The sequence below is a fragment of the Calonectris borealis genome, chromosome 1 (assembly GCF_964195595.1).
Source record: "Calonectris borealis chromosome 1, bCalBor7.hap1.2, whole genome shotgun sequence".
NCBI lineage: Eukaryota > Metazoa > Chordata > Aves > Procellariiformes > Procellariidae > Calonectris > Calonectris borealis.
The window spans coordinates 28097091-28114641 of record NC_134312.1 but is presented as its reverse complement, the minus strand read 5'-3'; the positions used below and the strand labels follow the sequence as shown (position 1 = coordinate 28114641).

The window sequence follows — 17551 nt, the reverse complement described above, 5'->3', positions numbered from 1 at the left end:
GCAGTCAGCGCACAACTGGGCGATGTTACACTTCTCGGAGGAGAACTGACAAACAGGAGTTGATTTGGCAGCCTGTGATTTCCTTTCCCTGTAAAGCATGCCAAGAAGGGATGTGTCTTTCTCCTCTGATGTATCTTTCCCCTCCACTAATTGGAATATAGTAATATCAAGTGATGAGATGGTATCTGCTCATAGTGGTCTAGTTCATGGGCTGGGGAGGGAGGAAAAACCACCTGCTCGAATAATGTCCAGGACCTCTGTCTTCTGCTGGCATGAACCCTCCCTGTGTTTCATCTGCTTCCGTTACGGGGGATCCCATAACGGGGAGAATTGCTTGGGGTTTAGTCAATGGTGCTTTTCATTTTCATACCATTTTCAGTATTTCAAGCAGCAAGCTTAAACATCCAATACTTTTTTTCTGGAAATAAGCTGTTCGTTACATTTTGTAACTTTTTTTACTTTGTAACTTGCTGGTAGCTACTTAGGTGCTGCCAGCCTTGCATATTCATAGCTCTAGCAACCAGTTGATGGCAATGCAGTAAAGCAACCTGTGTGCAAACTATGAGTACTGCGTGTTTCCTTATAGAAAGACTATGTGCATCAAACTGCTTAATGTCTTCTTCATTTTATTATAAACACTTTTAATTAAAAAGCTCTTGTAATTAGATTCTCTTTTCTGCTTTGAGCCCTTTTTTCCGTCTCCTTTGGTAAGAGAGACATCTCATTTTGAAATTCTCTATAGTCCCTCTACTACAGCTAAAGAGCAGAACATTAACCATCTGTCAGCGTATCATAGTCTTTGGGAATAATTCAATAATTACCTTCAAGTGCAGTTGGTGATGTTACATGTTTGATGAAACACTTATGAGGGAAAGTACTTTAGGGAAATAGACCTTTCAGTGTGCATTGTAGAATTGCAGGCAGCTTTCTGTGTTTTATTACCTCTGAAATAATTGTGCTCTGCTTTTTTATTGCAGTATCTACTAGAAATGAAAAGCTTAATTCTGCCCCCTGAACATATTCTGAAGAGAGGGGACAGTGAAGCAATAGCATACGCTTTCTTTCATCTTCAACACTGGAAAAGAGTAGAGGGGGCATTGAATCTTTTACACTGTACATGGGAAGGCAGTAAGTAATCCTCTTTCTTACAAAGGAGCTAATAAAATATTTTTATTGAATGTCATGATAAAATAATAGCTTTTTCTGAAGTATGGTATGTGGGAATTTTGGAAGTCAGTTATATCCTCACCACCATTGAAATATTTGAAATTCAAACTGAAAATACAAACTTCATTTAATGAGGAAAAAGGGTTCTGAAGTCTTGGATTCTGTTTTCTGTGTGACACTGAACAAAATTTCTCATCTTCATTGTGATGTATTTCCTTATTCATGGATAAGGGAATTAATATTTTACCTTCCTCATTCCAGAGTTGTAGACGTTTGTTTGTCATTATTTGAATGCTTTGATATTGGGAAATTATGAAAGTGCCTTACAAGCAGGAAAAAACCCAATAACAACAACATAAAATACTGTTTTATTTTATACTATTCATTAATATTTAATTGACAAACTAGAGTGAGTCCAGTGGAGGACCACTAGGATGTCTAGGGGGCTGGAACATGTGAAGTAGGAAAAGACGCTGAGCAAGCTGGTTTTATTCAACCTGGAAAAGACTTCTGGTAGGTGAAGGAGGGATCCAGTTGCTGTCTTCCTCCACCCAATGGAGAGATAACATGGAAGACAGAGTCAAAGTCTTCTCAGAAGGGCAAGAGGCAATAGACACAAGCTGCAGCAAGGGAAATTTCATTTAGACATAAGGAAAATATTTTCAGAATGAGAGTGGTGATGGGCTAGAACAGGTTAGTGGTAGGTTGTGGGATCTCCATCCCCGGAGATATTCAGAGCTCAAATGGACATGGCCCTGAGCAACCAGACCTCACCTTGAAAATGACCTTGCTTTGAGTAGGAGGTTGGACTTCTATACTAACCCTCTAACCTAAATTATCTTATCCTGTCTTTGACATGTGCTCTTTTCAGGTTCCAGAGAATTAAGGAGTGCCATTTAGAATCAACCTCTCTGGGCTTTTTTAATGCAGATTTTTCTTTCTGTCATCTGGTTGCCCTTTTCTGCTCTGCTTTCTTCTGTTCTCTTTTAGCCTCTCCATATGTTGCTCTTTTTTTTTCCTTCCTCCATTTGCTGTTCTCATTTAGGTTTGTTATAAAAGATACAGTTTGTCACCATAATTCCTACAGAAATGCACTTAATACCTCCATTGTAAAAGTGACTTACTGTCTCAGTCACCATATTAAATGGTCTGAACTTGCCTAATTTGCAATGTAGGCTCCCTGAGGAAGCAATGGCTTTATTTCTAGGTGTACAGAACACCTTGCTCAGTAATCCATACAATTGCCACCTGTGGTTTGCTCTGCTGCATTGTTCTCTGTCCTACCTGCTTGCTCTTTTCCTGTGATATCTCTCAGTCTGTTATTTTCTCTGTCATAGCTTCCTTCTCTGTGGCTTATTTTTGGTAGTTTGCTTTTCCGTAGTGTTTCTTCTCTTCCAGATGCTTGCAGAAGTCCTTTAGCCCAAGGCTCATTATCCCATCATTATGGAGCAGTATTTTGCAGGGAATCCTGAATAGATCTTCTTTTGCTTTGTCAGGCTGGGGAGTCCCTAAGGGGCTGTTTACACAGACCAGCTTCTGGCACAGGAGGCTGGCTGCCCTGCAGTCCTCCTGCCACGTAGGGAATCTAGTCATCTGTGCCTGAAAGCAGTGTAGGGCATTCCCATCCAACTACATTAACTGATTCCTCTCCTTATTCCCTCCACAGCAATCTGAATATGTACTTTATTAGTTAATATTTCTATAGTAGCCTGTAAAGATGTAAATTATTGTTGTTGTATAACCTCTAAAGAAAAATCCATAATTCATTTTGCTCAGTGATTTCGGAGAGAGATGAACAGTGCACCAATCCTCAAGAATTTTGTTCAGATTTTGCTCACATGTAAAGACTCCCATGGGTTTTAATGGTTTCACCAGTATCTAGTCCAATAGTCATAACTTTTGGTCCATATCTTACTCTGGGTAATATTCTTTACGGATGTGGTGAACTATTTATGTCACTCTTATGTCCTTTACTTGCAAAAGGTTTCCTTGGCATCTCTGCACAATTGTAAGTTAAAACCAGTGGAAACATGACAGAGAAATTAAATGTAATTAAATACTAGTTCTAACCAACAGCCTGCATACAGTATATGGTCAGTTGCCCTCGCTTGCTTTCTAGGTATTTATGTACTTGCCATGTCTTTAAAGTGTACTATTCTGTCAGTGTGCTTAAATAACCACAAGTCTCACTTTAGTAGCTTGTATGTAGGAATTTAGTGCCCACGTATATACACTATTCAGTTCTGACCTTGTGGGAATTGGGCAGAATTAAATACATTAAGTCAGTCACTTGGGCAGTACATTTTGAATGCTTCTGAGGAGAATAAGGTCACTCCTAATTAAGACAGCCTCTAACAAAATTTATGCAGAAATGTCTTTGTGATATTTTAAACTCTGAAATTCTCACAGAGTGTTTTTCCCAAATTGCATTCAACAATTGAGAAGAGTGAGGTTATAAAAATAATGATCATCATCGAACTGGAATGTTGGTTGTTTCCTGCTCTGTCTTCATTCGATCAGTCAAAGTACATTTTTATTCATAGTACAACTGAAAAAGCCCAAGTGACACCACGTGAAATGCTGGTGTCATACAAGGCTTGGATCATACAAGGCTTGGATTATTACATTTGTTCTTGGCTTTTTGGGGTGCTATGGAGAGGGGGGGTTTAATATTGGAAAAGCGTTACAGCCCAGGTTGGTTTACAGCCTTTGAGGATTTCTGCCTTCTTTACTGTTGTTTTAAACATAGTAATCAAGAATAAATACACTCATATAACTGCACAAAAAACACAGCTAACATTATTTCAAATGCAGTGTGCACAACTGAAAATATTGGGATATTGTGTATTTTAAACCAATTCCTCGGTTGCCTTGTGAGCAAGAGATAATGGAGTGTTATTGCGTGGCGGTGGGCTGTACCTAGCATCTAAAATATACAGTGCTTCTAGGACATCTGTTGAGGAAAATATTGCTTCAGTGACTGATGTTCATAGGAGTAGTGAGAATAACACATTGATGACATTTTAACAGTGAGAATAATATATAGGATAATGGAAAAGGATGCCTTGATTGCAAAGCTATAATTCAGTCAAGTATTCTGATGTTTCCATAAACCACACTCAGATGGCCTATGACATCATCACTGTCCAGATTTAGTAATCCATTTCCCTCCCTCTCTGTTATTATTTTCAATTTTTAAAATGCATAAGATTAAGTATTATTTAATCCATGACCTGAAGATTTATATTGGAAACCTGACTTGATCTGGTACATTTAAAAAGAATGCATGTGGGGAACCTGGTTTTAATAACTCAGTATTAAACTTTGATTGCCAAATATAAAATGAAAACATGACTGTGTAGGAAAACTGGTTCCCTGGGCCTGAGTCATCAGTGTTACCTGGTTTGCTGGAGTGTGATGGGAAAAAAGTAGTGTACTTTTTTCCATGCAAAACTTCTATTATGCTTGATGCACAGAGATTGCGAGATTTGGCCTCAATTCACAAGGTTGGCTGGTCATTTTTGTAGGCTATACCTGTTATATCAGATACACTTCTTCCCCCTGAAATTTTAAAATTCTACAGCCTAAAAGCCTATGACAAAATGTGTAAATTTGGCTATGGAATTGTAAGTACAATGGGCTCTGATCGTGCAAACATTCATGTATGTACTTGTAATGTACTTGATGTACTTGTATGTACTTGATGCTCATGAACTTTCTCCCAAGAATAAAAATAAACATAAGTGTTTGCAGGATGAAAAGCTAAGTGTAGATTTATATTTTGGCATTTCATTAAACAATTTACGTGCTGTTTGCAACCAGATAGAAATGTTATGTTTTGTCTATGTTTGTTTTTCAAAATTGTAAATACAGTTAAATATGCCCAGTGACTGCCGCACTCACAGTAACTTGTGCACGGTGTTGTTTTCTTTTCAGCTTTCAGAATGATCCCCTATCCACTGGAAAAAGGACATCTTTTCTACCCGTATCCTATTTGTACAGAAACTGCAGATAGAGAACTACTACCATGTACGTTCAGCTTTTCTCTTCTCACCGTTGACATCAAAGAATTGTTTACCTGAGTCTTACAGCACTGCTCTCCATTGATGATGCATTTTAAATTGAATACATTGGAGTAGAATAATCAGGTTGACAGTGAGTCTCTGGAGCTCCCTTGATGGTTTAAGAGGCAGCTCCGAGCCATAGTTCGTAATGATTAGCTATCTTTGTTGTTGTTGACAGTGTAGGGACAGGGAGAGAGATTACTGAAGAGAGATAAATCAGTTAGATCTTGCTATTCTCTCTTGCCAAGACACTGGAAAATATGTCTGATTTTTCATCTAGGGTAACTTCCCATCAAACCAAAAGCACGGTGGGACAGCCTTGTTAGTCTTTTGTAGACACAATAGCTATTTAAATTCCAAGGCAAGACCAAACCTGCTTGAGGATGGCTGGATCATTAACGCAACTGTTATTCTGACAGGTTATGCTGACGTTTTCTGAAAAGCAGTCTTAAATAGCAAGAAAGGGTTTTTTTTCGTGTAATGGTGTGTTTGCTATTATGTTTATGGCATGTATTAGCAAAGTGCCAACGGTGTTCCTACTGCTCTGCAAGATACAGGTATAAAGACGGATCCAGCCCTTGGGAAGCGTTACAGTCCAAGCTAATGGGACTTCTTGCAGTGCATGCAGTGAAGCACAAGAATGCAGAGGAAGAGCCGAAGCAGCAAATCTTGCAAACAGTTATGCTTCATTCCCACGTTTTCTCACTGAAGTCAGTGGGTCTTTGTGTGAGCACAAGTGGAACACACACAAGTGCAGAGGGGTTTGCAGGGTCAGGGCAGAGGAGGCAAATACAAGTTGATCCAAGGAAGGAGATTCTTCTCTCACTTTCTCTATCCTGAAGAAGGAATAAAGAGAAATCTGTTCTGGAAAAAGTAAAACGTAACCTGCTTCTGCTGTGAAGGCTGGTTTTGAGGGCATTTGCACTCTTTGTAGTCTTTCATTCAGAACCTCTCTGGTTTGGACTGAAAAATGTGTTGTCACTTTTTATAAGCCTATGTGAATAAACATTAGGTGAGAATAATAGAGCGAAAATCCACTCATTGCAAGTCTCTCCTTCACAGTACATTCTCGCTGATACTACACAGAAATCCTTGGCAACTGACAATATCTCCCCACCCCATTATAATCACCCTAATTATAACAACACCTCTTAGAGTGCTCTGCTTGCTTTACTCAGGGGGATGCTGAGCTGGGGAGGGTGGAGTGTCAGGAGATTTAGGAATGACAAAGTCATGCAGAATAGCTCAGCATTCTCTTTTTAGATGCAAAACTAATCGTTCTTGTCAAATGTTAGAAGCGCGGGACTCTTTAACAGCATATGCAGACAGTCGTGTTCTGCTCTGGCAGTTATGGGAAATGCCTTTCACTGCAAAATCTCTTGGGTTTGAGTAGGGAAGGGTTTAACATACCGTGACAGACACAGGTCGGTTAAAGGGGTTTTGCATACCTGTCCACACCCTTTAATTGTGTGTGTTTTAAAGGAGAGTCAGCTGGAATTATATCAGAACACTAAGATCTGATAGGCTGTCCAAATTAAAAATATCAATCACAAAACCTTTGCCATGACTGGATGACAGACCAGAACAACAAGTTTGAACCTGTGCAAAAAACTGAGCACAAGAAATCTTAAACTTATAAAGTCCATGATCTGGTATTTCCCGATCTCTAAATTTAATTTAAATCAAAGAGAAGTTACAAATTATCTGTGTTTTTCTTTTTAAACTGAATGAATTAGCAGACCCAAAAATCATGCAAATTTTTGTTTTATAATATTTTAATTTAAACTCCTACAAATTCCTGCTGTTGGTTTTGGAAACCGCTCCACTCTGGATGAATGCAGCCAAGGATGTTGTCCTGTCATGTTGCTGGATTACCCTGTGCTTATGTTGTCTGCAAGTACGATGAGATGAGATCTGGTCACTGAAGCAAAGAAAGTAGGCAAAATGGAAGATTAATGTTTTGTGTGTATAAATAGTCATAGGATTTGAGTATATGGGAAGCCTTGAGGTTGGTTCTGTTTGAGAAAAAAATGTTTCAAAGTTTGCATTTATCGTGATTGTATGGACAATGAGTGAAGCAGACTAATAAAAGTTCACCAGACCTTTTGCCAACCCAGCCAAATTTTCACCTTGAATCTGAGCCACCATAAAAGTTTAAGGGATATATTCTTCCACTAAAATACTCATTATCTTCTTCTGACCCTTTTAGGCTTCTCAGTGCTGCTTTCTGCAAAGCCCAGTGAGCGATTTTTCATACCAGAGTCGAGGAAATCTCTGTATTCCTTTCTGAATTCCTTTCTGTATTTCTGTATTCTGTATACTAACAAACACCTTAAAACCTCACTATTAATTTAAATTTCAGGTTTTAACACTTTAAAAAGTTGTTGTATTGTTATAAGTATACAGAGAATTCTGAAAATCTGAATTTAAAGTTGTTGTATTGTTATAAGTATACAGAGAATTCTGAAAATCTGAATTTAAAGTACGTGTTTATATGTTCTACTTTTAGGATAACTTTTCTTGGTTCTGCAGCTTAAACTCTCAGAATTTACTGTTACAAAGGCTGTAGTTCTACAGCCTGCTTGAACCGATCTACAACCATGCTTCTGCGAGGTTGGTCTCACTGCTGCTCCTGGGTGCATGTTTCTGCACTCTCCATGTATCAGCATTAGCAAACATGCAGCCATGTGGCTAGTCAATGACCTGCATAAAAAACCTGAATGTTTTATTTGTAGGTTAATTATTGCCCAGCTGCATTATAGTTAGTGCTGACACAAGGAGGGCAATGGTAATAGGTACATAGGACCAGAGTAAGCCAGAAATATGATCTTTAGATGAGAATTACTTGGCAGTGAGATGACTGACACAACAATAATGATGACCTTAGATGTTTCAGATGTTTCAGACCTTCTACGTGTTTCTTCCTTCAAAATCATCTTTGCATGTCTCTGGCTGTTTGAACGACGTTAAGAACGTTGGTTTGGTTTTGGTTGTTTTGGTTTTTTGTTTTGGTTTGGTTTTTTTTTTAACATATAATGCATTCCCCTTCCCATCTTTTTTTCTACAGCATTTCATGAAGTTTCAGTTTACCCCAAGAAAGAGCTTCCCTTCTTCATCCTCTTCACTGCTGGACTATGTTCTTTCACAGCTATGCTAGCCCTCCTGACACATCAGTTCCCAGAGCTTATGGGGGTCTTCGCAAAAGCTGTGAGTATTCTCTGCTGGTGCTCTCTTCTGGTAAATAAAGACACAGATGCAGGAAGAGCTGAGTTAAATATTGCTGAGTATTAAATACCTGCATATTCAGTAGTATAAATAAAACAGCAAGAGATGTCTGAGCAGGGGAACATTTGAGCAACTGTTAAGGGAGCTAATCAGTAAAACATACTACTGGCTGTCTTTTCTGGTTTATATGGCTCTTTTGTTAGGCTAGATCTCTTGTGATTTTGCCAAAAAAGGCTTGGTAGGAGAAGCAAATCTCTGTGTTTTCATATATAATCTGATAAAATAAACTAATAATGGTTTGCAGAACCCCTGTATTTTGTGTAGAGCTATAATGACTGTGCTGTGCTTTCCAGTGCAATAGAAACTATTAGTATGAGCAGAAATAGAGTGTACTGTTAACCAGGGCAAATTTCTGCGTTCTTTCCCTAAACTGCCATGAAGGAAGCAGTCTCAGTATTTCCCTCATAACTTTTCTTAACTACATCCAGAGAAGTCTCTGTAATTCTGCTTTTTTAATCCACCAAGGAATAATAAATTTTGGAGGATGAGGGGGAAGGACCATGAATTATGCTAAAACATGCTTTTTTCTTTGCACAACCAAGAACATCACTGCTCCAGTGCTAGGATATGAAAAATCCACTTACAGAAAAGTTATAAGATAATAAAAAAACTGTCTCCTTCTCCAAGAAATACTGAATATCCTCTGTTGTAATATATTTTCTCAGATCTATTTGTATCTCTTGTAGGTCTGGTGTTTCCAAAATAGCCTCCTGGCCTTGTTTTTAATGTCTTTGGTGCTTTTGGTCTGGGGGGCATAGGAGGTGGGGTGGAGAAGGCAAGGCTGAAAGGCTTTGGCAAATTCCAGATTGTAAGTACTTCCTCAAACTCCTTTGCAAATGGCGAGAGACTCCCTTTGCAGGTGAATCAGATCTTCTACCACCCAGGCTTGTGAGTGATAGAGGTCTGGTACAGCAACAGTTCTTGCATCAAGAATTTTCTTTCATTAGCTCTAGAAGACAGAAAATAAGTTTAGCTGTAGCGAAAGATACGACTTTTGTAAGCAAAAAGTGCTGAAACATACCTGAAATATTATTACTTTCTCTTGTTTCTTGAGCGTATACATAGGCATTTGGTGGACAATAAGCATGTAACTCGGGCATATGATCTTAAACTTCTTTGTAAAGCTTATTTTGTGTTTTTTTCCTTAAGTCGTTGAAATGCATGCCCGTTGTTTGGGGGCTCTTTCAATGTAATCTGAAGTTTTCTGATACTGTCACAGTCAATGACCCCAAATCTGTCCCTGTTAGCCTTGTTCCTGTGCTTGTCAGCCTTGTACCCTGAACAAAGAGTATGTCTCAAGCTGGCAGCATGATGAGATTTTGTACTTAGTGCTCCTGCTACAGGCAGTGAGCTACTGGAAAATTGGTAGCATGTTTGCATGGGCTTAACTCACCTGGCTTTGGTTGCTGAGTGCAATCAGAGATACCAAAAGTTACACTGTGGTGTGTTAGTAGTTGTTTCTCCATGGTTTGGAGCTTCCAGATTCCAAAGCCATTTGGGGAGTAGAGTCAGACCAGAAGGATCTATTTCCCTGATGTGTAAGTGCAGCTGCCATTGGTGTTAATAGAATAGATAGCCCAAGACTCTGTATGTGGTTACCAAGTTCTGCATATCGGAGCAGGTAAAGCTCCTAGTTAGTAAAATAAGCACAGACAATTAGAATTGAAATGTGGGCTGCATTACGTGCATAAAGTTGGCAAGATCACTCAAGAACCTGGATGGATGCAGTTAGTATGTCAGTTAACATGTACTGTGACTTGTTTTAGCTATATCTTAATCTTCAAAGGGGGAAGGGGATAAAACCAGGCTCACTAGAGAAGAGCCTAGGGACCGCACGCCAATGTCGGGGAGAAATCGGCAGCCCAGCTCAAGTGCATCTACACCAATGCATGCAGCATGGGCAGCAAACAGGAGGAGCTGGAAGCCATTGTGCAGCGGGGTGGCTATGACTTAGTCGCCATCACAGAAACATGGTGGGATGTCTCACGACTGGAGTGCTGCAATGGATGGCTATCAGCTCTTCAGAAGGGACAGGCGAGCAAGGAGAGGCAGCGGGGTAGCCTCGGATGTTAGGGAGTGCTTCGACTGTCTAGAGCTCGATGGTAGTGATGATAAGGTCGAGTGCTTGTGGGTAAGGATGCGGGGGAAGGCCAACAAGGCAGATATCCTGCTGGGAGTCTGTTATAGACCACCTAGCCAGGACGAGGAGGCAGATGAAATATTCTACCAGAGGCTGGCAGAAGTCTCACAGTCGCTAGCCCTTGTTCTCGTGGGGGACTTAAACTTTCCGGATGTCTGCTGGAAATACCACACGGCAGAGAGGAAACAGTCGAGGAGGTTCCTGGAGTGTGTGGAAGATAACTTCCTGACGCAGCTGGTAAGCAAGCCCACTAGGGGAGGTGCCTCGCTTGACCTGCTGTTCACAAGCAGAGAAGGACTGGTGGGAGATGTGGTGGTCGGAGGCCGGCTTGGGCTTAGCGACCATGAAATGATAGAATACTCAATACTTAGTGAAGTAAAGAGGGGGGCCAGCAAAACCGCTACCATGGACTTCCAGAGGGCGGACTTTGGCCTGCTAAGGACACTGGTCGAGAGGGTCCCTTGGGAGACAGTCCTGAAGGGCAAAGGGGTCCAGGAAGGCTGGACGTTCTTCAAGAAGGAAGTCTTAAAGGCGCAGGAGAGGGCTGTCCCCATGTGCCGCAAGAAGAACGGGCGGGGAAGGCAACCGGCCTGGCTGGATGGGGAGCTCTGGCTGGGACTCAGGGAAAAAAGGAGAGTTTATCACCTTCGGAAGAAGGGGCGGGCAACTTGAGAAGAGTACAGGGATCTCGTTAGGTCGTGCAGAGAGGAAATTAGAAAGGCAAAAACCCAGCTAGAACTCAACCTGGCGACTGTTGTGAGAGACAACAAAAAATGCTTTTATAAGTATGTTAATGACAAAAGGAGAGCCAAGGAGAATCTCCATCCTTTATTGGATGCGGGGGGGGAACGTTGCCACCAAGGACAAGGATAAGGCTGAGGTACTCAACGCCTTCTTTGCCTCAGTCTTTAATAGTCAGAGCAGTTATCCTCAGGGTACTCAGCCCCCTGAGCTGGAAGACAGGGATGGCGAGCAAGATAAACCCCCCATAATTCAAGAGGATGAAGTTAATGACCTGCTATGCCACCTGGATGTTCACAAGTCTATGGGGCCGGACGGGATCCACCCGAGGGTGCTGAGGGAGCTGGCGGAGGATTTTGCCGAGCCGCTATCCATCATTTACCAGCAGTCCTGGTTAACTGGGGAGGTCCCGGACGACTGGAGGCTCACCAATGTGACGCCCATCTACAAGAAGGGCCGAAAGGAGGATACGGGGAACTACAGGCCGGTCAGCCTGACCTCGGTGCTGGGGAAGATCATGGAGCGATTCGTTTTGAGGGCGCTCACGAGCCATGTGCAGGACAACCAGGGGATCAGGCCCAGCCAGCACGGGTTCATGGAAGGCAGGTCCTGCTTGACCAACCTGATCTCCTTCTGTGAGCAGGTGACCCGCCTCGTGGATGAGGGAAAGGCTGTGGATGTGGTCTACCTGGACTTCAGTAAAGCCTTTGACACTGTCTCCCACAGCATTCTCCTAGAGAAGCTGGCGGCTCACGGCTTAGACAGGTGCACTCTTCGCTGGGTAAAAAACTGGCTGGACGGCCGAGCCCAGAGAGTTGTGGTGAATGGAGTTAAATCCAGTTGGCGGCCGGTCACGAGCGGTGTTCCCCAGGGCTCAGTACTGGGGCCGGTCTTGTTCAATATCTTTATCAATGATCTGGACGAGGGGATCGAGTGCTCCCTCAGTAAGTTTGCAGATGACACCAAGCTGGGTGGGAGTGTTGATCTGCTCGAGGGTAGGAAGGCTCTGCAGAGGGACCTGGACAGGCTGGATCGATGGGCTGAGGCCAATTGTATGAGGTTCAACAAGGCCAAGTGCCGGGTCCTGCACTTCGGCCACAACAACCCCAGGCAACGCTACAGGCTTGGGGAAGAGTGGCTGGAAAGCTGCCCAGAGGAAAAGGACCTGGGGGTGCTGATTGACAGCCGGCTGAACATGAGCCGGCAGTGTGCCCAGATGGCCAAGAAGGCCAACGGCATCCTGGCCTGTATCAGAATTAGTGTGGCCAGCAGGAGTAGGGAGGTGATCGTGCCCCTGTACTCAGCACTGGTGAGGCCGCACCTCGAATCCTGTGTTCAGTTTTGGGCCCCTCACTACAAGAAGGACTTGGAGGTGCTGGAGCATGTCCAGAGGAGGGCAAGGAAACTGGTGAAGGGCCTGGAGCACAAGTCTGATGAGGAGCAGCTGAGGGAACTGGGACTGTTTAGTCTGGAGAAGAGGAGGCTGAGGGTAGACCTCATCGCGCTCTACAACTACCTGAAAGGAGGTTGTAGCGAGGTGGGTGTTGGTCTCTTCTGCCAAGTAACTAGCGATAGGACGAGAGGAAATGGCCTCAAGTTGCGCCAAGGGAGGTTTAGGCTGGACATAAGGAGAAATTTCTTTACTGAAAGAGTGGTCAGGCCTTGGAACAGGCTGCCCAGGGAAGTGGTTGAGTCACCATCCCTGGAAGTATTTAAAAGACGTGTAGATGAGGCGTATAGGGACATGGTGTAGTGGGCATGGTGGTGTGGGTTGACGGTTGGACTCGATGATCTTAGAGGTCATTTCCAACCTTTATGATTCTATGATTCTATGATTCATAAACCACCACATGCAGCAGCTGAGTGTTTGTTGTACACAGGAAGGGCAGAATTTAAGCCTGTGACATTCATTTAGTAGCTCGTAGAAAGGTTTTGATTCAGAAACCTCATTTTGTTGTCTACTCTGGGAAAAGTAGCCCAGGTGTATAAGATGGAAGAGAATCATGGCAGATATCTCTCTGAAATGCAGCTGAGAATTCAGAACAGAATAGAAGAGGTTGGCCAGCCCTGGCCTGTGCTGACTGTTACTGTGGTTATGTGCATTGAACTACCTATTCCTGTATGGTTGGTACTCATTGTGATGTGGTATATGACATTGTGAAAACTGTGCACATATGCTTTAATTTCAACAGGTCAAAATTATTCCTTCTCTTATGCCTGCCAATCCCAAAAGCATTGCACAGATGCAATATCGCCATAATGGCCCAGGCTTATGTTACTGCAAATTGTTTTTTACCATATTATACAGAAACTGAATAGGTTAGCATGATTGGGAATTGACTTTGACCTGTCTTCCATGTAGCATCTTCTTGCACCTTTTCCAAAGCCCATTAACCCAGACAGGTTCTTCAAGGCAGAAAAAGCCCTTGAATGCTGAGGACCTCTTCCACAGTGGCCTGGGCCACTGTGACAGTCCCTTAGGACAGCCCACGTTCCCTCACTGGATGCAGCAGTCAAAGGTATTTTAAAGCTACTTTCGTCTTCTGGGAGGTTCAACATAGGATGGAATTCACCAAACTCCATCAGTGCACCCATGTTTTAGAGCCAGAACCTGCTCTGAATGCTGCCTGCCAGTTCAGCAGCAAGTTTAGATATTCCCAACTGCATCCATCCAATTCTGGTAATGTTGTACCTGGCAGTAAGCTTGACTCTTCCCATAATGAAATTGGAAGAATCCAGTTCTTCTTTGATTGTTTTGTCAGACTGAATATAAGTAACTTTAAAATGACAGTAGATCTTAGCATTTTCACTCGGTTAGGGAGAAGCATGTTCATAGCTTGTGGTTTTAATTTTTGCTAGGCTTTCTAATAAAAGGCTTTTGAAGATCACTTAAGATGTGAATACAAGCAGAACAAATTTCTGATTGCATGGCTTGGATAAAATTGTCAGCACAATGTAGGTATTATTAAATTTCTTTCATTGTCATGCAGAAATACAACAGTATCTGGGAAATCGTTAAAAATATGTAAGTGCAGGTCCTTTCATAACATGGTAGCAACAAGAATGTATCTTAAATAAAATTGAGAGTTGTATTAACAAGGGAGTCGCTATATAATTCGAGGCAACAGTCGTGTCTAAAAGTGTAGTGCCTAGTTAAATTTTTAAAATGAGTGAAACTTCAGAAAGACTAATTTTTCTCTGATTTGATTCCTTTGTTTGCCTGAGATCACTGACATGGTCTGTTTCAATATTTCCTGTATGATGGATGAGATCTCAGTTCAGCAAGCAGGTTTGCCCAGGGAGATAGTTCATCTGCTTGGACCTCTGCAGACGCTGAACTGTCCCTGCCCTGTGCTTTTCCCAAACTCTGCCTGGGCTTTGTTGAAGAGAGACTAACTGGTACGGGCCAGAACGGTGTCAGGAGCTGTGCTAGCAGTCCAGGCGTGTGGCTGGGTTAGACCAGCACCCACACCGTGCCGCAGTCCTCCTTGCTTTACGGGAGAAGACAAAAGCCCGACCACCCCGGCTCCCTCTGCAACTGGGGGTATAGAGGGAAGAGACAATTTCAAAGGGCAGTTCTGGTCCTGGGATGGGTAGAATTACTCTCTGGAAGTGCTTAGTTCTCTTCAGTGACTACAAGAGGACCAGAACCCTATGTCTGCATCCTTTAAGTGCCTAAAGGTATATGGGACAAATTCAGAACATGAAAAGGGATGTGTGTTTATATATAAAGTCTGGTGCTCTCTTTTGTCAGGAGACAGAGTTCTTTTGGGCAAAAAGAGAACACATCCAGCACCAGATTTGCTTTAATACTAACCTACCAAGCAGACTTAATATACACATCAGTGCAGTAAGCAGAGTTTATATGTTTTGTTACTGCTGACTGCAGAGCAGTAACTGAAACACAAACCTCATGCAGCTCTTTGCTGATCAGTTCCAAACAGAATGGTTTATTTTTAGCAAAGTCGCATCAGCCTAGATGGTTAGAAGCCACAAAGTTCACAGTCTTGAGATGGCTGACTTTGCATATTATTGTACTCTTTCATACACGTATAGGGACCCGACATAGCTGTATGTAATGTGTACAGTTGAATTGCAATTAATGCAAAGTTAACATGTATTTACCAAAATTTTGGGAGTGCTTTGAGTACCTGAGTTCTGAGATGTGTAGCTGACAGTGGTTTTTTCCTGTGATCAAATGGTCTCTGTTCGTTTGATTTTTGTCACATATGCCTGTCCTAACGTTAATATATTGAAACTTCTTTCAACATGGCCAACTGTGTTCTGTAATAGAGGGAGGAGGTTACGATAATTTCAGTTAGTGATGCCTCAGTGTATATAGCAGATCTATACATAACCCAGAACCATTTTAAACCTGAACCTAAAGACACGCCTTTTGTGTCTGAGAGGTGGTCTGACAGATTCTGCTGTTATGAAAAAGCCTCTCTTTCCCTTGGTTTGAGCTTTTGGTGGCTTCAGTGTGAGCCTGAATCTAGGATGTGAGATGTGTGAAAACTTTTGTAGTTCATCAGTTTGATCTTCATAAAAATGGGGCTATGTCTTTCTTTAGTGCAAAATCAAAAAATCTCTATATATGCAAGACTCAGAATTTGGCAGAAAGTCTTTATACGTGAATTATATAATTTTTATCATGCTGGAGGATTTTACAGAGGAATGCAGCAAGAGTTTCTGGTCTTATTGGACAGCTTTCTCTCTCTCTTCTCCTGGATTTTGATCTGAATGTGTATCTATCTGATTTCTTTGCAGTTTCTCAGCACCCTCTTTGCCCCTTTAAATTTTGTGATGGAAAAAGTAGAAAGTATCCTGCCCTCCAGCCTGTGGCACCAGTTGACGAGGATCTGAGGGAGCGCGCCCACTGACTGACTGCCATGACATCTTCTGTGCCAACTTTTTGTTGACCACAAGAAAGCATGATAAAAAAGGGAAGCAGTTCTAAGACTTAAAAATTCTTCATGGATTGTCTGTTCTCATATAAAAACTGTTTTGTTGTACAAAATACATTGATGTTAGGTTCTATTATATTTTGCCTTCAGAAGAGAAAAACTTAAAATAAACTTTTGTGTATTGCAGCATTGCTGTCTTTTGGCTTCTTCTTCAAAGCTCAGATTGCACTTCGTGTTCTTAAACATGTGTGGTGTATCTGCTTCACCACAGCTAGGGCTTGGCTTTCCGTTGTTAATGAAAACACACTAATAACTTTAAAATTAAGCAACGGTATCACTGCCTTTTCTTACGGAGTTCAGTTAGGGTGAAGCCCTTACCACTAGAGACAGTCTAGACAAGGCTTCTAGACAGTTAAAGCTCTTGCTTAAAGCAGCTTTAGGCTCTCCAGGCAGTTTGGATGGGACATGGGGCTTCTGATTCCCATCCCTGCACAGAGGTGAGTTTTATCCTCATTTGAATTTTCAAAAAGTTCACATACTTTACCGATTTTCTTCACACCACTGTTATTTCAAGTACCTCCAGAAACTCCATGCTTTGTTCTCTATCTACAGAACAAAGCATAAGTAATGGCAGAGAATTGAAGACAAATTTACCTGTAGTGGGTGATCATTGCATTGCATTCATGCTCTTATGTATTTCTTGCTGAGTTTTTATTGCATTACTAGTACTTTTCAAGTATGAAAAAGCAGGTACGTTTTCCTGTACAAATTAAACATCAGCATTATAAACTGTTGCTTGAGACCAGAACTCATTAGCAAAACTGGTGTTAGTTCATGCACAATTAATAGAGAGGTTGGTGTTTTGTCATTAGTGCTTACCTCAGGAAATCTTATCCTTGTGCTGTGAGAGGTTTAGACAAAGTATTCATTTATAACTTAGCCACTGTAGATGGAAACTTGCCGCAGAGCTAATGCATGAGGCTAGCTCTAAGATCAAGAATTTGATCTGGAGGTTGAAGCAAATAGTCCTGACTGTCAAGAATTGAAAGTGCCTCCTTACAGATCCCTCTAGGACTTTTTTTTTTCCAACTCCTCTCCCAGACAAGGAAGCATAAACCCGATGCAGCAGATCAAAAATGCCACTTCGCCAGTTCAACTTTGCTGTTCTTCTAAAAATGCCGAGCAGCTTGAGGGACTGTGCTCACCAGCGGGTAAGTTTGTTTATCAATGAGGAAATGAGCGAGCAAAGA

At 41.9% G+C, this 17551-nt stretch overlaps 1 protein-coding gene across 9 annotated transcripts in view; it reads left to right on the top strand.

Annotated features, from left to right (window-relative positions):
- ST7 (suppression of tumorigenicity 7) overlaps positions 1-16487 on the top strand; it is a 153436-nt gene extending 136949 nt beyond the window's left edge. For 7 of the 9 annotated variants that reach the window (XM_075147250.1, XM_075147259.1, XM_075147234.1 and 4 more), the window contains 4 exons: positions 978-1128; positions 5104-5196; positions 8299-8438; positions 16165-16487. In XM_075147250.1, coding sequence (XP_075003351.1) covers positions 978-1128; positions 5104-5196; positions 8299-8438; positions 16165-16260 — 480 coding nt within the window. In that variant the 3' untranslated portion in view covers positions 16261-16487. Of the gene's footprint in view, positions 1-977; positions 1129-5103; positions 5197-8298; positions 8439-16164 lie in introns of those variants that run through there. The other 2 variants (XR_012673184.1, XR_012673183.1) reach the window with 2 other exon arrangements.
- Positions 16488-17551: the final 1064 nt, after the last annotated feature.